General features: G+C 40.8%; 1 protein-coding gene across 1 annotated transcript in view; it reads right to left on the bottom strand.

Annotated features, from left to right (window-relative positions):
• Nucleotides 1-24,599, bottom strand: part of LOC124624305 (potassium voltage-gated channel subfamily H member 8) — a 496,049-nt gene that overhangs the window by 11,273 nt on the left and 460,177 nt on the right. Inside the window, exon 12 of the mRNA XM_047149098.1 lies at nucleotides 21,439-21,667. Within this exon, the coding sequence (XP_047005054.1) occupies nucleotides 21,439-21,667 (229 nt within the window). The remainder of the gene's footprint in view (nucleotides 1-21,438; nucleotides 21,668-24,599) is intronic.

Here is a 24,599-nt window from a genome sequence, read left to right as displayed (position 1 = left end):
TACAATAACCCATTGGTTGTAGTGCCTAAGAAAAATGGCTCAATTAGACTAGCTTTGGATGCCAGGGCATTAAATAAAATTATCTTACCAGAAAGTGATAGACCTGAAAACGCAGAAGAATTATTACAAAAATTTAAAGATGCAAAATTTTTTACTTCTATGGATGTAACTTGTGGTTACTGGAATCTACCTTTGGCTAAAGAATCCAGAAAGTACACAGCAGTCCTGTTTGAAGGACGATGTTACCAGTATAAGGAGTGCCCTTTGAGTTGAACATCAGTGTGTGTGCTTTTGTTAGGGCAATATCTAAGCTCTTAGGTGATTAGTTATTAAGGCAAATAACTGTTTTCATGGATGATGTATTAGTTTCAACTCCCACTTGGGAAGAGCATTGCATATTGGCTATTAAAAAGGGGGCAATGAAATTGAAATTAGACAAAACCAAATTTGTAAGAAAGAAATTAAATTTTTGGGACATATTGTTAGTGGTGAAGGGATTATGCCCAATCCAGGTAAACTGAAGGCTGTTAGAAATTATGTAGCCCCAACTACATGTAAAGAGCTAAAGGATATGCTTGGCCTTTTCGGATATTACTGAAAATTTGTACCGGGTCAGTTATTTATTGAACCTTGTCTGAGGGAAATTTTAAAGAAGAACATGCCTTATAAGTGGACCCATTAGTGTCAAACAGCTTTCAAAAACTTAAAGAAGCGCTGGTGAACAGTCAGATTTTGAACCATCCTGACTTCTCAAAACCTTTTTGTTTCGGATCAGATGCTTGTGGTTACGACCTATGGGTGGAATTGTTCCAAATCAAAATGGTTTATGAAGAACTGGTCCACAAAACGATTGCCTTTGCAAGCTGGTCATTGCAACAACTGGAGAAAAATTATAGCATTTTGGAACTGGAAGCATCAGCCATTATTTTTGGATTGCAGAAATTTTAGCAACACCTTTTAGGACACAAAGTTATGATCTATACAGACCATGGTGCTCTAACATATTTAGATACTTGTCAGCTTAAACACGGCAGACTGAGAAGGTGGTCTGTGTACTTACAGCAATTTGACTATAGATGAAGTATATAAAGGTTTCTAAAAATATCGTGGCACGGGGTGGATCCATTGAGATACAGGAATTGTGATGAAATTTTGCTGGCGGTTATTTAACCGCATGAAGAGGGAGTGATTAAGTGCATCTGCGAGAATCTTAGATGGGAGCAAAACTAGAACGATAATTTGAAATTAGTAAAAAGCAGGATAGGTCACCCCGACTTTCCTAAGTTAGCTGAATATTACCAGGTGCACAAAGATATACTTTTCCGAAGAACAAAGAACTCATGACAACTGGCGCATTTGCTTCCCTGAACAACATGTGGATTTGTTGATTGATTTTATACATGGGAAGTATGGGCATTATGGAGCCCGTAAATGTATTGTTAAATTGAGTCAAGTAGTGATTTTTGATAACATGTGACGGCAAGTGCAAAAGAGGCTAGAATACTGTGACCGATGTCAAAAGTTACGAGCAAACAACAGAATTGTGCAGGGACAGATGTATTCTGTGGAACCTCAAGAGGAGGTTGTGAGTATGTGTACATACTGGTAGGCTGTTTTACTAAGTATGTAAAGTTTTATCTGATTAAAAAGGCCAATGTTAAGGTAATAGTCAGTAAATTGGAAAAGGACTATTTTGTAAACATTGAGGTTCCAAGAGCAATTTTGTCAGATAATGGGCCTCAATTTATTTCTAAGTGTTTTGAGGAATGTTTAAAGAAGAAAAATGTGGAACAAATTAAAATTTCGGCCTATTTTCCACAGAGTAACATGTGTGAAAGAATCATGAAAGAACATAATCGTCTCTGTAGGACACACTGTCATAAGAAACACTCTGTCTGAGCTAGCTACTTGGAATATTTTGAGGAAGTGATTAACAATTTGAAACATGAAGCCACAGGTTTTGCGCCAGTAGAATTACTGGGGGGAATTAGAGCTAATAATCTCCTTTTTGATTTAGTGGAATTTCCTAAACTCACGGAAGTAGTGACGGAAGAAAAGAAGAAGATAGCACTTGCCAATATTAGAAAAGAGGCTTTGGAAAGGAAAAGAAGGCACAATGTGAGGGTGAGTCCTATAGGTTTTCAGATTGGTGATCTGGTGCTCATAAAAACTAAAGAAAAATCTAAAAAACTTACACCTGAAACTAAAAAATTTACAGATGTATATGTGGGACCTTTTAAAATTATAACCAAACCCCAGGCTAATGCCTATCGATTTGAATATGTTAAGTCACATAAATTAATTGGTTTGAGAAAAATTACTGATTTAAAGAAATACATACTGAAGGAACCATTAAATAGCAGTAACTAAGAAGCCTCAAGGGACATGCATTCATTACGTTGTCGGGTGGTTGACGATCATCAGGCACCCGAGTTGTTGACAACATTATTTTCCCTTTCTATTCATGTTGTCAACCTTCCTCTTCTTCATTCAAAACTTTAGCTATCTTCTTTCCTTCTTTCCTATCAGTAAATAGTGTACTAGAGTAGTACAAAGCATACAGAGAGCTAGTGTCCCAATAGAAACTAAAACAACTAACCAGAAAGAGAGAGGAATGAAAAGTATGCTTTAATGTGGTGATACAATAATATGGCAAGAGATTCTTAGAAGCTTTTGTGACATGTAAAGATGTTGTAAGAGTAATGTGTCAGAGGCAAGAGCGTATTGCCTGCCTAATGAGAAAAAAGAAATTTGTACTTGATATATTTTGAGAACCAGAGAGGTGGACTTAAGTGTATTTAATTTTTTTAGTGATGTGTGTTTTCTTTAATGTAGTGTACGATATGGGCTTAAGGGCCACATAAGTTGGCATGAGTTGTACTTAGTGTTTTTCTATAAGGACTGTTGCCTCATCAGGAAAGAGGGAAGGAGAGAGAAAGACGAAAGGATGTGGGTTTTAAGGGAGAGGGTAAGGAGTCATTCCAATCCCAGGAGCGGAAAGACTTACCTTAGGGGGAAAAAAGGGGTATACACTCGCACACACACACACATCCATCCGCACATACACAGACACAAGCAGACCTAATGTATTAAAAGGAGTGGTTTTGTGGTGGCAGATTGTGAAAATGAGGCTAACAATTGTCTGACGAAGAAATAATGACGTTAAAACCTGTGGGAAGTGGCTAAAAAAGATCAGTGATGCGGGAAAAATGAAAATGGAAAAAAAGCGAAAGTTATTGGAACTAGCCGAAATGGCTGTTTAATAGCTGAAAGGAACTGTTTGTGACCTGGAAACGGTGGATTTTGTAGCAGCAGTATTGTTGAAAGTGGAAGAAAAAAAAATTTTTTTGGTTGTGGTTTGGAAGTGGGTTACGTATTATTGAGTATATATAGGCGGGATAAAATTGTATGGTAGATTCGGTAAAGAGGAGAAGTTGAATACAAAGTGAAACTACTTGCAAAAACAGAAAGAGAAAATAAGATGACAGGAAAGATTTCGAAATGCAACAGTGACAATAACAAACGTAATTGTTGGGTTCAAATTAATGATATGAATATAATAGAGGGAAACATTCCATGTGGGAAAAATACATCTAAAAACACAGATGATGTGACTTAGCGAACGAAAGTGCTGGCAGGTCAATAGATCGGTGTGAAAGGAAATGCTCCATCGGAGCTAGGCCCTGGACGTGCGGAATATTTGTGTATAAGGAAGTGGCATCAATGGTTACAAGGATGGTTTCTGGGGGTAACAGATTGGGTAAGGATTCCAGGCGTTCGAGAAAGTGGTTGGTGTCTTTGATGAAGGATGGGAGACTGCATGTAATGGGTTGAAGGTGTTGATCTACGTAGGCAGAGATACGTTCTGTGGGGGCTTGGCAACCAGCTACAATGGGGCGGCCGGGATGATTGGGTTTGTGGATTTTAGGAAGAAGGTAGAAGGTAGGGGTGTGGGGTGTCGGTGGGGTCAGGAGGTTGATGGAGTCAGGTGAAAGGTTTTGCAGGGGGCCTAAGGTTCTGAGGATTCCTTGAAGCTCCACCTGGACATCGGGAATAGGGTTACCTTGGCAAACTTTGTATGTGGTGTTGTCTGAAAGCTGACACAGTCCCTCAGCCACATAATCCTGACGATCAAGTACCACGGTCGTGGAACCCTTGTCCGCCGGAAGAATGACGATGAATCGGTCAGCCTTCAGATCACGGATAGCCTGGGCTTCAGCAGTGGTGATGTTGGGAGTAGGATTAAGGTTTTTTAAGAAGGATTGAGATGCAAGGCTGGAAGTCAGAAATTCCTGGAAGGTTAGGAGAGGGTGATTTTGAGGAAGAGGAGGTGAGTCCCCCTGTGATGGAGAACGAAACTGTTCCAGGTAGGGTTCAATTTGGATGGTGTCTTGGGGAGTTGGATCATTAGGAGTAGGATTAGGATCATTTTTCTTCGTGGCAAAGTGATATTTCCAGCATAGAGTTTGAGTGTAGGACAGTAAATCTTTGACGAGGGCTGTTTGGTTGAATCTGGGAGTGGGGCTGAAGGTGAGGCCTTTGGATAGGACAGAGGTTTCGGATTGGGAGAGAGGTTTGGAGGAAAGGTTAACTACTGAATTATGGTGTTGTGGTTCCAGATTGTGTTGATTGGAATTTTGAGGTTTTGGAGGGAGTGGAGCTGGAAGTGGGAGATTGAGTAGATGGGAGAGACTGGGTTTGTGTGCAATGAGAGGAGGTTGAGGTTTGCTGGAAAGGTTGTGAAGGGTGAGTGAGTTGCTTTTCCAGGACATTGGATAGTTTTTTGAGGTGGAGCGTGGCATGCTGTTCTAATTTACGGTTGGCCTGTAGGAGGATGCTCTGAACAGCCGGTGTGGATGTGGGAGAGGAAAGATTAAGGACTTTTATTAAGGATAGGAGTTGACGGGTGTGTTCATTGGCTGAGTTGATGTGTAGGTGAAGGATTAGGTGGGTGAGGGCAATGGATTGTTCAGTTTGGAACTGGTATAGGGACTGATGGAAAGAAGGGTTGCAGCCAGAGATAGGAACTTTAAGTGTGAGGCCTTTGGGGGTAATGCCAAATGTCAGACAACCCTGAGAAAATAGAATATGGGAGCGTAATCTGGCTAGGGCGAAGGCATGTATGCAGAGGGAATGTAAATAAAACTTAATGGGGTCGTTGTGGGGGTGTTGTGAGGGTGACATGGTATTAGAAGGTGGAAAGTGTAACATGAGGCTGAAATGAAAATGAAAATAAAAATATATGGGGAGAGATAAAGGTGGACTGAAAGTAACTGGAGATCTCGTGTGAAAAAAGGCGAAAAGGTGTTGGTTACAGCTGGGCTATGTTGGACTTGGGTTGGTAGACAACGATGTGCACAAAGGTTAGGTGGTTGTGTTGCCGCGAAAACACGTTAAAGGACGGAGAAATTCGGGAAAATTTCGAAAAAACTGGGTGTAATATATTAAAAGGAGTTGTTTTGTGGTGGCAGATTATGAAAATGAGGCTAACAATTGTCTGACGAAGAAATAATGAAGTTAAAACCTGTGGAAAGCGGCTAAAAATTATCAGTGATGTGGGAAAAACGGAAATGGAAATAAAGCGAAAGTTATTAGAACTAGCCGAAATGGTTGTTTAAAAGGTGAAAGGAACTGTTTGTGAACTAGAAATGGTGGATTTTATAGCGGCGGTAGTGTTGAAAGCGGCAAAAAAAATTTTTTGGTTATGGTTTGGAAGTGGGTTACGTATTATTGAGTATATATAGGCGGGATAAAATTGTATAGCAGATTACGGTAAAAAGGAAAAGGTAAATACAAAGCGAAACTACTGGCAAAAACAGAAAGAGAAAATAAGACGACAGAAAAGATTTCGAAATGCAACAGCGACAATAACAAACGTAATTGTTGGATTCAAATTAATGATATCAATATAATAGAGGGAAACATTCCACATGGGAAAAATGTATCTAAAAACAAAGATGATGTGACTTACCGAACGAAAGCGCTGGCAGGTCGATAGACACACAAACAAACACAAAGATACACACAAAATTCTAGCTTTCGCAACAAACGGTTGCTTCGTCAGGAAAGAGGGAAGGAGAGGGAAAGACGAAAGGAAGTGGGTTTTAAGGGGGAGGGTAAGGAGTCATTCCAATCCCGGGAGCGGAAAGACTTACCTTAGGGGGAAAGAAGGACGGGTATACACTCGCACACACACACACACACACATATCCATCCACACACGTACAGACACAAGCAGACATATTTAAAGACAAAGAGTTTGGGCAGAGATGTCAGTCGAGGCGGAAGTGCAGTGGCAATGATGATGTTGAATGACAGATGAGGTATGAGTGGCGGCAACTTGAAATTAGCGGAGATTGAGGCCTGGTGGGTAACGGGAAGAGAGGATATATTGAAGAGCAAGTTCCCATCTCCGGAGTTCGGAAAGGTTGGTGTTGGTGGGAAGTATCCAGATAACCCAGATGGTCTAACACTGTGCCAAGATGTGCTGGCTGTGCACCAAGGCATGTTTAGCCGCAGGGTGATCCTCATTACCAACAAACACTGTCTGCCTGTGTCCATTAATGCGAATGGGCAGTTTGTTGCTGGTCATTCCCTCATAGAATGCATCACAGTGTAGGCAGGTCAGTTGGTAAATCACGTGGGTGCTTTCACATGTGGCTCTGCCTTTGATCGTGTACACCTTCCGGGTTACAGGACTGGAGTAGGAGGTGGTGGGATGGTGCATGGGACAGGTTTTACACCGGGGGTGGTTACAAGGATGGGAGCCAGAGGGTAGGGAAGGTGGTTTGGGGATTTAATAGGGATGAACTAACAGGTTACGAAGGTTAGGTGGACGGCGGAAAGACACTCTTGGTGGAGTGGGGAGGATTTCATGAAGGATGGATTTCATTTCAGGGCTGGATTTGAGGAAGTCGTATCCCTGCTGGAGAGCCACATTCAGAGTCTGGTCCAGTCCCGGAAAGTATCCTGTCACAAGTGGGGCACTTTTGTGGTTCTTCTGTGGGGGATTCTGAGTTTGAGGGGATGAGGAAGTGGCTCTGGTTATTTGCTGCTGTACCAGGTCGGGAGGGTAGTTGCGGGATGCGAAAGCTGTTGTCAGGTTGGTGGTGTAATGGTTCAGGGATTCCGGACTGGAGCAGATTCGTTTGCCACGAAGACCTAGGCTGTAGGGAAGGGACCGTTTGATGTGGAATGGGTGGCAGCTGTCATAATGGAGGTACTGTTGCTTGTTGGTGGGTTTGATGTGGACGGACGTGTGAAGCTGGCCATTGGACAGGTGGAGGTCAACGTCAAGGAAAGTGGCATGGGATTTGGAGTAGGACCAGGTGAATCTGATGGAACCAAAGGAGTTGAGGTTGGAGAGGAAATTCTGGAGTTCTTCTTCACTGTGAGTCCAGATCATGAAGATGTCATCAATATATCTGTACCAAACTTTGGGTTGGCAGGCCTGGGTAACCAAGAAGGCTTCCTCTAAGCGACCCATGAATAGGTTGGCGTACAAGGGGGCCATCCTGGCACCCATGGCTGTTCCCTTTAATTGTTGGTATGTCTGGCATTCAAAAGTGAAGAAGTTGTGGGTCAGGAAGAAGCTGGCTAAGGCGATGAGGAAACAGGTTTTAGGTGGGGTGGCAGGTGATCGGCGTGAAAGGAAATGCTCCATCGCAGTGAGGCCCTGGACGTGCGGAATATTTGTGTATAAGGAAGTGGCATCAATGGTTACAAGGATGGTTTCCGGGGGTAACAGATTGGGTAAGGATTCCAGGCGTTCGAGAAAGTGGTTGGTGTCTTTGATGAAGGATGGGAGACTGCATGTAATGGGTTGAAGGTGTTGATCTACGTAGGCAGAGATACGTTCTGTGGGGTCTTGGTAACCAGCGACAATGGGGCGGCCGGGATGATTGGGTTTGTGGATTTTAGGAAGAAGGTAGAAGGTAGGGGTGTGGGGTGTCGGTGGGGTCAGGAGGTTGATGGAGTCAGGTGAAAGGTTTTGCAGGGGGCCTAAGGTTCTGAGGATTCCTTGAAGCTCCACCTGGACATCGGGAATAGGGTTACCTTGGCAAACTTTGTATGTGGTGTTGTCTGAAAGCTGACACAGTCCCTCAGCCACATAATCCTGACGATCAAGTACCACGGTCGTGGAACCCTTGTCCGCCGGAAGAATGACGATGGATCGGTCAGCCTTCAGATCACGGATAGCCTGGGCTTCAGCAGTGGTGATGTTGGGAGTAGGATTAAGGTTTTTTAAGAAGGATTGAGATGCAAGGCTGGAAGTCAGAAATTCCTGGAAGGTTAGGAGAGGGTGATTTTGAGGAAGAGGAGGTGAGTCCCCCTGTGATGGAGAACGAAACTGTTCCAGGTAGGGATCAATTTGGATGGTGTCTTGGGGAGTTGGATCATTAGGAGTAGGATTAGGATCATTTTTCTTCGTGGCAAAGTGATATTTCCAGCATAGAGTTTGAGTGTAGGACAGTAAATCTTTGACAAGGGCTGTTTGGTTGAATCTGGGAGTGGGGCTGAAGGTGAGGTCTTTGGATAGGACAGAGGTTTCGGATTGGGAGAAACTTCCTCATCCCCTCAAACCCAGAATCCCCCACAGAAGAACCACAAAAGTGCCCCACTTGTGACAGGATACTTTCCAGGACTGGACCAGACTCTGAATGTGGCTCTCCAGCAGGGATACGAATTCCTCAAATCCTGCCCTCTCCCTTAAAACCCACTTCCTTTCGTCTTTCCCTCTCCTTCCCTCTTTCCTGATGAAGCAACTGTTTGTTGCAAAAGCTAGAATTTTGTGTGTGTGTTTGTTTGCGTGTCTATCGCGACCTGCCAGCGCTTTCGTTCGGTAAGTTACATCATCTTTAGATGCTCTTACTTACCAAACGAAAGCGTTGGTATGTTGATAGGAGACAATAAAAAACACACAAAATTATATATATATATATAATAGAGGGAAATATTCCACATGGGAAAAATATATCTAGAAACACAGATGATGTGACTTACCGAACGAAAGTGCTGGCAGGTCGATAGACACACAAACATACGCACAAAATTCAAGCTTTCTACAACAAACTGTTGCCTCATATATATATATACAAAGATGGTGTGACTTACCATACGAAAGTGCTGGCAGGTTGACAGAAACACAAACAAACACATACATACACACAAAATTCTAGCTTTCGCAACCAAAGGTTGCTTCGTCAGGAAAGAGGGAAGGAGAGGGAAAGACGAAAGGATGTGGGTTTTAAGGGAGAGGGTAAAGAGTAATTCCAATCCCGGGAGCGGAAAGACTTACCTTAGGGGGAATAAAGGACAGGTATACACTTGCACACACACACACACACACACACACACACATATCCATCCGCACATACACAGACACAAGCAGGCATTTGTAAAGGCAAGTCTGCTTGTGTCTGTGTATGTGCGGATCGATATGTGTGTGTGTGTGTGTGTGCGAGTGTATACCTGTCCTTTTTTCCCCCTAAGGTAAGACTTTCCCTCTCCCGGGATTGGAATGACTCCTTACCCTCTCCCTTAAAACCCACATCCTTTCGTCTTTCCCTCTCCTTCCCTCTTTCCTGATGAAGCAACCATTGATTGCGAAAGCTAGAATTTTGTGTGTATGTATGTGTTTGTTTGTGTTTCTGTCAACCTGCCAGCGCTTTCGTATGGTAAGTCACATCATCTTTGTTTTTAAATATATTTTTTCCCGTGTGGAATGTTTCCCTATTATATATATATAATTTGGACCATGAGATGATGAAAAGCCACAATATTTGGCTAGTGTAGAAGGTGTATATGTACAGCCACAGAAGTTGGCTGTAGTTAGTTGCAGTAACGAGTAATGAAGAGCTACAGTGATTGGCCAGGAGGTTCAGTAATGTTCCATATGGAATATTATATTTTTTCTGGAATATTGTGTATGTGATGTACAGAACCACAGAGGTGGCATGAGCTATGTTCAGATTTTTCTACATGGACTTTTGGTATTCTGTGTGCCAATAATGATGAGTATTCCTTATATAATATGTGTCTAATGTGTATTACTTAAGCCACAGAAGCTGGCGTAAAGTACTTTCAGTCTGCCAACCACAATATGGTTTTTTTGTATCTAGGATCTGTGTGAGGACTTTGCTAAAGCCGCAGGAGCTGGCAAGGATAATTTACAGTAATTTTATAAGGACTTTTCTGTAGAATAGGTATTCTTTGTATATAGTAGTATGTAAGATGTGCCTTGTAGCTACTGAAGAGGACATAAGTAATTTTAGTGATTTTCTAAAATATGTTCTCTCTTTTTGTATGATGTATATAGGAGGTGTCGAGGAACTGCAGGAGGTGTACTGAATGGTTTTCAGTCCTTATTGATTTTGTATCTATTTGCGTAATGTGTGATGATGTTTTTCAGAGCTGCAGATGGTGGCAGAACTAGTTTTTCAGTATACTTAATGATGTTGTATTTTGTCTTTGTGTACAATAGCTTATTAGTGTAAAATCAAGTTGTAAATTTTGTATTCTGAAAGAAAGTAAAGAAAGAGTAAAATTTTGGATTAGCAATATTTGTAACAGTAACTTGCTTAATTACACACAGAGTTTGAAAATAATATTTCAGTAGTAGTGCCAATTTAGTGTGCTCTGTTAAAGTTTTTAAAAGCAGTTAATTCATTTTCACTGAATTAATTAATACTAAATGTAAAGAAATGTTGGATTGAAAATGAATACGAATTGGCTTGAAAAAGAATTTGAATAAAAAGTTTAAAAAAATCTTTAAAAAAGTTTTGCTTTTAACTTTTGCATATGAGAGGCAACCTTCAAGAGATATTATCTATTAGGAGAAATGTGTGTCTTAGGATTAGGATGTAAAGAGTGAGAATGTACACTGAGGTGTACTGTATATTACAGGTGCTGAGAAAGAACCCGAGGTTGAGACAGAGCTAGATGGTAAATACCAGTGATAAAGCCATTTTGTGATTCAGGTGTAAGTGCTTACTCCATTAGTGAAAAATCTGAACCCCCCCCCAAGTGTCAAAAGTGTAGTGTGATAGTTATAGATGATGTAATGCTTCAACTAGATTTTCAGTAAAGTTTTTTGACGTCATTAAGAGACGAAACAACGGTAATGTTTTTTTTTTTTTTTTTTTAATGGAAGAATTGGATTTAAAAAAGAGATTGTTGTTCCAAAACGTTTGAAGAAAAGAATATTGTTCATGAATATTTTGAAAATTTAAATAATTTTGAAAAAAAAATTGTTATACATAAATTTTGAAAGTGGAATTTTGTTAAAGTCATTCTTTGAACAAGAAAGTATTAAATTGTTAAGAATCCTCTAAGAACATTAGACATGTTACTTCTTTTCAGCTAACAAAAAATAATTTTTTTTGTAAAAATTGATTTGCTGTGCGTCATCAACCCCTAGCCATTAACAATTGATGTAAATAGGTATATCATGTTGTGATGTTATGTAATTTAAATAATTTGATCAAATGGAAAAAAATTTGTTTGGTAAAAACGCTTAAATGAGAGGTGTTGGTGTAGTTAAGGAAAACCATAACAGCATAAATTGTAAGTAACATAAAAATATGATCTGGAAAATTTTTAGTTTCTTAGGGGGTGTGTAGCATCGCAGCTACTATGTGACTGCAGATTTTTGCAGTAAGTTTTGTTACATTATAGCAAGCTGTTTTGGAAGCCTGCAGTATAGTAGCATTCAGTCGTGGTTGACTTGTGGCCTGCTGCATGCTTCATAGCCACACCTGTCGCTATAGTGGACCATGAGAATGCACACTGTGGTTTGTACTAAAAACAGTTATTCACCTCATTTAAGAAACTAAATAACTATGTTAAACATTATCTGTTTTATTCCAAATTTGGTACATGACCTTTTGTTATTCAGAAGAACTGTGTGTCAAAATTTGATACCGCTACCTATAATAGTTTTGGAGATAAAAAAAAACCATTAAAAAGTACCTAACTGACACTTAAGAAAGTAAATTCAGATAGGAACAATAACAGTTTATATTTCTTTTGTTATTTGAAAACAGTAATAGCACTCTCATTGTGCTGATTTATTTTATAAAGATTTTCAATTCTAAATTTTCGATAATTTTTCTTTCTTAATGAAAATAACAGTTTAAAAGTTAATATTTATATTTTGTGTTAGGGTGAGAGTAAATAAGAGTGCATGTGAGTGTGTGTGGGACATAAGTCAAATTTCAATTCAAGATTGTATTACACCTTACATAACTAGCAAGTATTACGCCACCAGGGTGTCATGAAAACTGTAAATACCTCTAACTGGTGGATGACGTATGTCTACGAGTGTTTGCTTTTGTAATAAGGAAGCCAGAAAGGTAATAAGAGGATAATCAGTTCTAAAGTATATTTCAAGCATAGTTTTCTCTTAGTTTTCATATCATTTGGTATGGTGGAACAGTTTGTTAATATTTGCAGCATGTAATGACGTAAATGCACTTACAAATGTTGAATGGAGTAAAACAGTTTAAGCGTGAATGTGATCTTGAAAGATTGATTTGATTGGCTGTTTGTTTTGATCAACCAATGAGAGTAAAGTCTTTCCTGCACAATGAAATTAGTTATATGTCCTGATACCAATGGCATTCAGACAGTCATGCAGTAGCTGCCGGATGAGAAGGTCATGTTAGACGTGTCCAAAAAAGTTATTTGTAAAATGTTATTTCGCATTTGGTTTATATTGGCATGGAAACAGATGCATTTATGGACACTTCTGTGAAGTTTGGGAGCTTTTGGAGTGTCTGTTGTAGAGAAAAGTGTGTGTGAAACTATCTTACTTTGTGAAGAATTCTGCGTGGCACGTTCAGTATGCATTTACAGAACATTTTTTGGTGAGCATCTTCCTCTGAAGAGTCCACTGAAAAGGACAGAGTGTGAAACTCATTTCGTAGCAGAGTATTGACTGCATTAATCACATAATATGCCAGGTTGGATTTAGTACACTCCTGGCTGTCTTGCATGTGATATAAGCTGCATGAACTAGTAGTAGATGGGCTATCGATGTAAATGTGGGATTGTTGACACCATAACTAAATGACAATAAAAAACATTAGTATCAGGAAGCGGACATTTTCAATGAAGGAAGGAAGCATCCACTTTTGCCTGTTATTACTAGAAATTTACAGGTTTATTTTGTTACATGAGTTACGTAGACTATGCAATCGTAACTATGGACAATGGTTTTCTTCAATGGTGCTTTTAACATTATATACATAGTACCTACAAATGCAGCGCAGTGGATGGTGAACGAATGCTGTACTGAGGTAGGTGTACATTAATTTGCAGCTTGCTTCCCTCAGTGCTAGCGAACTTTTTCACACTGCTTTACTGCAGAGGGACTTGGGGAAGAGAAAGGAGAGGTGCATATACAGAAAAAGGCTGGTGGGCACATTTGCAGAGAGTGGTTCATAATGAGGGTGAGGAGATGTGAATTGGGAGGAAGTAACAGTGCAGAGGGGGTGAAAACTGTTGGATGGAGGGTACGGGGACAGTAGGTTATTGTAGGGCGAGGCCAGGATAATTTCAGGAATGGAAAATGTGTTGTAACGATAACTTCTACCTGCGCACTTCAGAAAAGCTGTTGGTAGAGGGGAGGATACAGATGGAATGGGTTATGAAATAGTCTCTGAATCAAGTACGTATGTTCAGCTGCATGTTGTGTCATAGGGTGTTCCACTTGGCTCTTGGCCACAGTTTGGCAGTGGCCTTTCATCCTGGTGGACAGCTTGTTGGTAGTCATGCCAATATAGAAAGCTATGCAGTGATTGCAACAGAGCTGGTCTCTGACATGGTTGATTTAACTAGTAGCCTGATCTCTGATGGGGTGAGATTAGCCTGTGACAGAATTGGAGTAGGAAGTGCTGTGCATGTGGATTCAGCAGGTCTTGCTCCTTCATCTTCTACATGAATATGAGCCCTGTGCCAAGGAGTTGAGAATGGGAGTGGCAAAGGGATGGACTAGAATGATGTGGAGGTTGTATGGGTAACCAAACACCACTTTAGGAGGAGTGAACAGGATCTTGGGTAAGATATGCCTCATTTCAGAGTACGATGATAAATAATCAAAGCACTGATGAAAGATTGGGTTCCACTGTTCCAGTCTGGGGTGGTGCTGGGTGATGAATGGAGTGCTTCTTTGTAACTGGTTCTTGTAGGTGCTGGGAGGCTTGGGCATGTATGGGGATATGGCATGGGAAATCAGTTTGTGGACTAGGTTTGGAGGACAGTTCCTGTTTTTGAATGCCTTTGTGAGACCTTCAGCATACTGGGCAAGGGAATTCTTGTCACTGCAGGTAGTTCTTGTCATTGCAGATACACTGTCCGGGTGGGTGGCCAGGTTCATACACAAACAGCAGTTGACCAGCGTTGCCTGGTGAAATGTTGTTGTGATGCCTCGTGTAAGGAGGAGAAATGCGTACCATCACGTTTCCAACTTTGATAAAGGTCAGATTGTAGCCTACGACGATTGCAGTTTATCGTATGGCGACATTGCTGCTCGTGTTGTTCAAGATCCAATGACTGTTAGCAGAATATGGAATCAGTGGGCTCAGAAGGGTAATACGGAATTCCGTGCTGGATCCCAATGGCTTTGTATCTCTAGCAGTCGAGATGACAGGCATCTTATCTGCATGGCTGTAACGGATCGTGCAGCCATGTCTCGATCCCTGAGTCAACAGACAACAACCATCTGCAAGAACAGTTCGATGACATTCGCAGCAGCATGGACTATCAGCTCGAAGACCATGGCTGCAGTTACCCTTGATGCTGCATCACAGACAGGAGCACCTGTGATGGTGTACTCAACAACGAACCTGGGTGCACGAATGGCAAAACGTCATTTTTTTGGATGAATGCAGGTTCTGTTTACAGCATCATGATGGTCGCATTCGTGTTTGGTGACATCACTGTGAATGTACATTGGAAGCGTGTATTCGTCATCGCCATACTGGCATGTCACCCGGCGTGATGGTATGGGGTGCCATTGGTTATACATCTCGGTCACCTCTTGTTCGCATTGACAGCTCTTTGAAAAGTGGACATTACATTTCAGATGTGTTATGACCCATGGCTCTACCCTTCATTCGATCCCTGCGAAACCCTACATTTCAGCAGGATAATGCACGATCGAATTTGCAGGTCCTGTATGGGCCTTTCTGGATACAGAAAATGTTCGAATGCTGCCCTGGCCAGCACATTCTCCAGATCAATTGAAAATGTCTGGTCAATGGTGGCCGAGCAACTGGCTCATCACAGTATGCCAGTAGCTACTCTTGATGAAGTGTGGTATCGTGTTGAAGCTGCATGGGCAACTGTACCTGTACACACCATCCAAGCCCTGTTTGACTCAAGGTCCAGGCGTATCAAGGCCGTTATTATGGCTAGAAGTGGTTGTTCTGGGTACTGATTCCTCAATATCTATGCACCCAAATTGCGTGAAAATGTAATCACATGTCAGTTCTAGTATAACATATTTGTCCAATGAATACCCGTTTATAATCTGCATTTCTTCTTGGTGTAGCAATTTTAATGATCAGTACTGTAGTATAAATGTTTTGATTGTTGAAAACTTACGAGCTGTACTGTAATTGTGGCCACATGTTTCAGTATTGGCTCAGTGTTTGTATCTGTGTCTGTCTTGTGCCTGAAGAAAATAAAAGAAAAAGTTTGAAGTAAATCGAGCTGAATTCTTGGACAAAATGAATCCGGACCTGACAATTCTGCACCAAGAAGTGTAAAACTTCTATCTTTCTTTAACACTGCTAACTCTGTCACTAAATAACTTCTGGAATGTTGCAAAATCTTGCATACATTGTTGAAGGCATGGAACTTTAAATGTGACAGCACTAATCTTATACAGGAGGATAGGAGATTCACCAGAAGCATGAAGTGGTAACGCACTGTCTACTGAAAATTCACTTATCTTCAGCTGAAGAAAATAACGTGGTATCTTCTGAGAAGGACAACAAATGGTATGAGATTTTAACAATGTGAACAAGTATGAAGTTATATTGATCATCCAATAAGTGTTGACAAGCGAGAAGAGATGCAATAAGTAGGTTGTAAAGTAGTAGGAAGTGGTGTAATAGAAATGACAAAAGGTGATGGGGGAATGTTTGTGAATGTGAATCTAATACTCTGTCTGGTTCACAAAACAGTAAAAGAAGAGATGGACAGGAAAACTAAGCAGGACCAGTGAGAGTTGGCAGTATAACTAATTTCTACATAAATCTCATAAGCTAAAGTCATAGGGAGATACTGAATGATGAAACATGAGAGAAAAATGCAGACAGATCTCATATGCCATATCCAAACTTGCCTTAACTCTTCCAACCACCATCATGAACCTCCACATTACACAGTTGCACCCTGGACTGTAGGATCTCTAGCATATCTTTCACTAGGGCTTGGCCACCTATCTTCATGATAAAAATAATGAACATCCATACCACCTCTCCCAAAACAGTATTCTGCTGCTCAACCAAAACTATCCCCAACTCCTTGTCACATGGATCATGTCCCTGAGGAAGATCAAGATGCAGGACATAAAGATACGTTAATTAGTTAGTTAATTACATATAAGTTCTGTGGATCATAACTGTAATATCTCACTATGATATGGTATGAATTACCGGTAGGGCAATTACAAGTACACTTTTTCAGTGGAAAGTATGGCAACATGATGACCACACACACACACAAACACACTATCATACTACATATTCAGAAATTCTTGTATGAAATAGGTGTTGTCAAGCAAACATGATCACAGTTTTGTGCTTGGAAATAATTTTATTATCCATTAAGTTCCTTACAGCATTTAGTAGGTGGTCAAAGACTTCAATGGCTGAAAACCTCATTCCTTTCTGTGCCACACTAATGCTGAGTGATAGACGGTATGAGGATTGAACACTACCATTGAATTTAACACAAAGTAAAACAATTACCATACATAAGAAAGGAAATGCCAATGATTTTAAATTATAGGGCCTTGGCTTGTAAGTCTGCTTTAAAAACTCTTCTCAGTATTATTAAGTAGAGACTAAAAGCTAAGATTTACATACATTTAGGAGAAGACTGATTTGGATTTAGGAAAGGAAAAGGAACCAGGAAATCTATAATGGTACAGTACTGCAAATGATCTTAAGAAGTCCAAACAGAGAACAGGACAGAAAGGCGATGGCAAGGTTCCAACAATAAAAGCTCATATTTGTGCACACAGATTGTATACATCATTTAGTTTAATGGTACTCTTTCATACTTCCTAGTAGATGTGAACATTATCTGTTTATTTATCTGCATTTAGAAGTGCTGTTTATTTTGTTTTAAGAATTTGTGTGTTTTTCGCTCATTTGAGTAACAGTCGGTCAACACTGTAGAGTAATTTCTCCTACTGTAACCACAAGTGTTGCTTAATTTTCTTCATTTCTGTAATCTTTGGGATCTGTTTATATTTTCTCAATTAGTCTGTGACTGACTGGCCAGTAAACAGAAGAAACAAGTCAAAAACTCAAAATAGTGTATTATATCATGGTATTAAATTGTGCAACAGATTACCAGTAGAAATAAAAGATGTAAATGATCCCCACACCTTTAGTCAAAGGCTAAAAGAATATTTACTAGATAATAGCTATTACACTACAGATGAATATTTGAAATAACTATAGACTAATGTTCATGAACATTGTACTGCATAACGAATTTAACTTGACATGATTAGAAAAGTAGAACTAAGTATAGGAGCTGTATATACTGTAAAGAATGTTTATTTTATAAGAAATATTGTACAAACATTTGACTACATCCATGAAACGTATATTGTTCTACACATGAATAAATCAATTAGTCAATCAATCATGATTTCATACAAGGTGTGATCAAAAAGTAATGGGATTTTTTTTAATTTCTTGGGTTTTATACATCCAATTTTATTCAAATTCTTTTATCTTGTTGGTACACATGTTCCTGGTGTGCATTTGCATTTTCAGCTGTTTTGAATATTTAGTTTATTGTTGACAGACAGAAATATTATAGTGTTTTCAAGTGCTCATTGAATTTTTACCTTTGAAGTAGATGGATCAAAAAATTTGCATCAATTTTTTCTTGAGAAGTGCAATAAAGTGCAGTATCAAATTTTTAGTGTTGACTGTAGCTTTTTTGGATAAAACAATCTGAAGAAAAGACCAGAAATGTGGCAAAATCACTCTTGGAAACTGCATCACGATAATGCTCCCACTCATATCTTAATGATTATTCATGATTTTTTGGCAAAAAACAAAACTTATGTTACCTCAGCAACCTTATTCACTGAACAGGACCCCCCGAAATCTCTTTCTATTCCCGAGGCTGAAGAGAACCATGAAAGGATTTTGTTTTGTCATCATTGATGAGATAAATGGAACTGCTGAAGGAGCTGAACATGATAATGAAAAATGAGTTCCAGAAGTGCTTCCAAGATTGGAAAAAGCACTGACACAAGTGTACTATATCTTAACAGGATTACTTTGAAGGGATAAAAGGTGATGTTGATGAATAAATAAATATTCTTTAACAAAAACAAAAATTTTTGTATCATTTTTATCACATCTCATATGTTTCTCTTGAGCAAGGTAAAAATAGCAAAGTTCATTTTCAAGACATTCTCGTGTGAAAGCTAGTGAGAGTTATTACAGTATATTAAGAAGTGTGCTCAACCCTATATCAACACACATTTACTGAAAACATCTTGAATTAAGGATGCTGACTTCAAGATTATTTTTTCAGTTACTGAGTGAAGAGTTTCATGAGGGACAGTGCCTATGCCTTTTGATGCCTGGACTTCTCAGTGAGTAAAACAGTGTGTCCAAATAACATGAGGAGCCTATTTATGGATCAGAACTTGCATTCCATACTATGGCTTCCATCTGTACAAACACCTACACAATTTTCCAGATTAACATTGCTTTCTTGCATTAAAGAGCTTAGTGTTTCAAAGAGGTCTGTTGATTTTGTTCCAAGAGATATTTTGGTTCAGAAAAGATCTTCATGGAATTTGTTGTCATGTACAAAATATACATAAGACATTACAGGCACATCATTGTTGTTGTCTGTAGCTTCTTCCAAGTGAAGGCCATAGTCACCAATACCTTTGAGGTTTTCAAACAATTGATCATTAACTTTGTCAGCCATATTGAATATCTGATGATCAATAGTATTGTCTAACAAAAGGCACACTTCCAGTTGTGTGACAGCTGGCTCATCTACCTGCAACATGATAGCCAACTCTGTAATATGAAAGAATAGCTTTTGTAGCTTTTTTTTTTCTTTTGCTGTCTAATTTCTTTTAACTTGTGGGAAAAGTATTCTCACATTTTGTTCACTGAACTACTGTGATTTGACTCCAGATGCCATTTCATTTCATAAGAGGCATTTTTTTCATAACAGTAAATTAAGAAGTATGCTCAGCCCTATATCAACACACATTTATTGGAAACATCTTGAATTAAGGATTGCTGACTTTATAATGAAGATTACTTCTGCTGTTACTGAATCAAGAACTTCATGAAGGGCAGTGCCTTAGAAGCAAATGACACAAGGTGATCATTCTTTACTTCAAACAGCAGTGCTTGTAAAACTGAAATTCAAGTAACTGTTGTCATACCTCTTGAATTCTTGTTTGTCCACATATTCTGAACTAAACAAAAAAAACTGAAGTATCATAATTAATCTTCAAAATGTCTGTTACTGAATAAAAACTAGTACAATTCAAATGCCAACTACTACACTGCCATAATAACAAGACTTACATGCTGCTGGCCCACTAGATATCACCACTAGTGCACATGTTTTTCCTTTATCAGAAAGCAAATAAACCAAATTATACTTTTATGAAACCACCACAATACCGCTACAGAAAAACCATGGTGACTCTTGAAGCCACAATGCACAGTTTGAAAACTCCAGCCTTAAATGTAAATATCCAGGAGAAAGATCAAGTTTTATCAGTGGCATGGACTGCAGCAGTTACAACCAAATGGTTAAGATGGTGAGGGACAGAGAAGGACGACTGTATCAACAAGGCAATGCCTTTGGTATCTGCTTATGGCACTGTTGTTTTCAAACTTTGGTTCAATATTGACAACAAACTTTTCTAATGGAGTAATGTACTGTACTGTGAGGCTGTTTTCCATTTGCTTAAAGAGTTGTCTACAAAATGTTCTAGACTGGACACCACATATTATCCTTATTACACACTTCTGTTCACAAACAGTTTTTTCTTCAGTTATGAGTTACCACAGAATATAATGCCATAGGAAGTAAATAAAAATAGGAAAACAGGCACAGCAAGTCAACTTTTTGACATCTTCATCTTTAAAAGCTGATGTTATCCTTGATGCAAAAGTTACAGAGCTGAAGAAGATTTTTAACTGACTTCTAGTTCAGCATCTTACCACAGTCATATCCTACTACAAATAAAGGTAGAAACCTGTGAAAGGAGTCATGTCATATGTTAGGTAAGCTGTAATTCTTTATGTCCATTTTTGTGAACATATTTACTTAGCAGCTGTCCACCTGAATGAATGAACCCTGCCAAATTGCAGCCAAGAGAAAGTTGACTACCCAGTGCATGCTGTTGAGCACTATATGCTCAGCTTCAATAGCTGCTCCAAAACCCATGCCATCTGGATTCTTAAACCCCTACCCTCTTCCAAATACCATCTTCTCTTAATTACATAAATGGGACATTGCTCTTACAACACATCCTTCGATCCCATAATTCTCCCATCCTGAGACTTCCAATCTCCAGTAGTGTCCATCTCACACACACTTCTACTTCTGTCCCCATGCCCCCCACTTCACATCTGCTCTTACTCTTCACAGTTTCCCTCTTTCTCTGTCCTATCTCCCACTCCATCTACCCTCCAATGCTCTACCAACTGACTCCTCTGCTTCATTGTGTGCCACATGAAAATTCCCTTTCTTCTGCAGGGGGAGTTCACTGAGGTCATGCTACTATTCAGTTCCTTTGGTGCACCTCCTCCCAACCATCAGCCATCCTTCCCTCCTTATACCTGGCTCCTCTCATCTCTCACTCACTTTATCAGACAAACCCCTCACCCCAAATTGATCTGTAACACTAAGGCAATGCAATATGACAAGACGATGTAGCTCTTTGTATGTGCGTGTGTGTGTGTGTGTGTGTGTGTGTGTGATTTTATTATTATTGCAGTTCCTAGAAATGGGGTGAGAACCTACAAATAAGGTCCCAGATATTGAAATCCATATCTAAGTGATAAGCAAAGATGGCAGAAAGTGTGATTGGCAGCAGTTTTCTTAAATTAGGAGATAATTAATCTGATTGTAGTTGTGGTAGATAAATAAAATCATTGTGGTTTTTACTATTTAATCTAAGAAAGTATTCTGTACCTCCTGGCTGAGAGTTGCCACGTCCTGGTGCAGTGATGAAACTTGATTGTCAAGCCTCTCAACACTGGTTTTAGTTTGCTCAACTTCTCCTCTGAGCTCTAGGTTTAGTCCTTCCAGAGAACCTGATTTCTGGCTCAGGCTACTGATGAGGGGTGGTCTTTGCCTGTCCCTCAGCACAGCCACTCTCGATCTCATAGTACGAGTTGTCACTCCAGCATATTCCTCCACCCTGGAGAACAAATATTTGATTATAGTTTCAGCTAAAAGCTGAGCTACAACTTTTTTAAAAACATTGTTGTGATTATAAAACACTACAAATAAATCTAAAAAACTGCAGACTACATTAAAGCTTATTTCAGTACTGAAGACTATTTATAAGGAGGCAAAGAAAATAAAAAGAGAAAAGATGAGTCATCACTACAAACGCAGCTGCACGCGAGCGCGTGTGCGTGCACACACACACACACACACACACACACACACACACACACACACACACACACACACAGAGAGAGAGAGAGAGAGAGAGAGAGAGAGAGAGAGAGAGAGAGCCTCATGACATACTTTAGAGCTATACCACTCACAACCAACACTTTCACTGTGCCAAACTCCAAAGAGATTTTCCTATCAACCACTCACGACCACCACATCATAAAAGGTAAGGTATTTCAGATAATGGCTTCATTCCAGGGATAAATTTTTCACTCAGCTATATAACTCATCAGCAGTGTAACATATATGTAAATTGTACATCTGATAATAGAGCTCTTTGCCCAGAATGAGTCTCAGTCTGTGGCATAAACTCTGTTATTAAGAAATTATTTCATGCTGATCATACACAATTAACAGGAGAGCATCTGTCAACTTTGCTACAATACGATTGGAAGACAGCAAATCCTGAAGTTGTGACGAGTTATACACTTTGTATTGTCAAGCACAATCTGAAAAAACTTCACACACTGTACACATGAAACTCATTTATTTCAATGGAGCACAGCCATTTCAGTCTTCTTGGTCCTTATCAAGTACAGAATAAAGGATACTTACATTACAAAACCACCAAGTGTGTTATATGCAGTCAAATTTCTGAAAAATTGTCATTGCCAAATGAGTGAAATGCTTGTGAAACTGTTGCCAGTGTGCCACAACAGTATTGGATAATATATGAGCTGACATGTGGAATAATCAGGTCTACTGCCAGATGTTTGTGTCGCTGTGGCACAATACTTCGGCCACATAACTCGTTGCCTTCTTCAGGTGCTGCCTGAGACTGCCATATTGTAGGATCTTGTCCAGTATTTATGCCCAGAGGGCGCTGGGTGCCGTCTGCACCCACCTGGCACTGCTTGTAATGTGTTGTCTCTTCCCCGGTGCTCCCTCGGGCGTCCGCGCCCGACTTGGTCGCCATCTGTGGCAGCTGTCTGAGGCCCATCCTGGGACAATGCTGGGGAGTGTGAAGGACGACCTGGGGCTGCATAAACCAGGCATTTACAACATCCCGTGCCAGTGTGGAAAATCATACATTGGCCAGACAACCAGGATGGTGGACGTCAGGTGCAAAGAACACCAGAGGCACACCAGACTAGAACAGGCAACAAAATCTGCCATAGCGGAGCACTGTCTGGAGCTCGGCCACTCAATGGACTACAACAACACCTAAATTGTGACACAGACTCCAAGATTCTGGGACAGTGTCATAAAGGAGGCCATCAAGATCAAGGTCACAGACAACCTAATAAACCGAGACAGCGCTTACCAGCTCAGCTCAGCATGGAGTCCGGCTCTGCAGCTCATCAGGGCCCAATGAAAGGAACCAAGAAACTCCTCAAGAAGTAGTAACATCGCAGGAGCAGCGCCAGGTGGGTGCGGACCGCAACCACAACTCCCAATGCAGGACGGGCCTCTGACAGCTGCCACGACTGCAGATGATGGACGAACTGAGCGTGGACAACCGTCGGAGCACCAGGGAAGTGCCAACACCTCAGGAGCAGTGCCAGGCAGGCGCAGACCGCGAATGGAGTGCCCAACAAAGGATGGGCCTCAGAGAGCTGCCACAGATGGAGACTAAGTGGGGCGCGGGCATCCGAGGGAGCACCGGGGAGAGACAACACCTTACAAGCAGTGCCAGGCGGGCGTGGACCTCGAATGGAGCGCCCGACGCGAGAAAGGCCTCAGACAGCTGCCACAACTGCAGATGGTGGACGAGGCGGGCGCAGACATCCATGGGAGCACCAGGGAGATGCCAACACCTTAGGAGCAGTGCCAAGTGATCACAGACCATGAACGGAATGCCAAACGCGGGTCCGGCCCCAGACAGCTGCCACGACCACAGATGGTGGACAAGCCGGGCGGCGACATCCATGGGAGCACCAAAGGATGGGGCAAAACCCCAGGAGCAGCACCAGGCAAGCACGGACTGCGAATGGAATGCCCAACACTGGACGGGCCTCAGACAGCTGCCACAGATGGTGACCAAGTCGGGCACGGATGTCCAAGGGAGCACCGGGCAAGAGACAACACATTACAAGCAGCGCCAGGTGGGTGCGGATGGCAGAGAGAGCACCCACCACCCTCTGGGCATAAATACTGGACAAGATCCTCCAATATGGCAGTCTCAGGTAGCACCTGAAGAAGGCAATGAGTTACGTGGCCGAAATATTGTGCCAGAGCGACACAAACATCTGGCAGTAGACCCGATTATGCCACATGTCAAGATCTCCCCGGGAAAGCCTGAAGCCTGAAGAGTTACAATATATGAGCTGTTTGCTTAGACAAACGCGGGGTATCATGGAAATGGGAGGCAGACAAGTAAATTTCAGGGCTGGTATTATTGCAATTTTTGGGTGGGTTACACATTGCCGAGCTGCAACAGAACAACTTCAGAAAGGAATCTGTGTCCATTTCTAATCAACTGCAGGGCAAATATGTTTCTTCTAAGAGATGTACATCTGTTGCACTAGTGACAGTGGCCCCTCATGACATGTGGATTCAGAAAGTGATTCCTTTTTTGTCACAAAAGAGGGTCAGCAGAACATTCCTGGCATTGTGTAAAATTTCTTTCGTCTGAGTGATGAGAAATGACATAATTCCCTACTCACTCTCTTCATTTCTAGTCTGTGGTCCAAATTTTGTTCAAATGGTTCAAATGGCTCTGAGTACTA

The sequence above is a fragment of the Schistocerca americana genome, chromosome 1, assembly GCF_021461395.2.
Source record: "Schistocerca americana isolate TAMUIC-IGC-003095 chromosome 1, iqSchAmer2.1, whole genome shotgun sequence".
Classification (NCBI taxonomy): Eukaryota; Metazoa; Arthropoda; class Insecta; order Orthoptera; family Acrididae; genus Schistocerca; species Schistocerca americana.
Note: the sequence above shows the minus strand (reverse complement) of the source record. Positions and strands in the feature narration are given on the sequence as shown.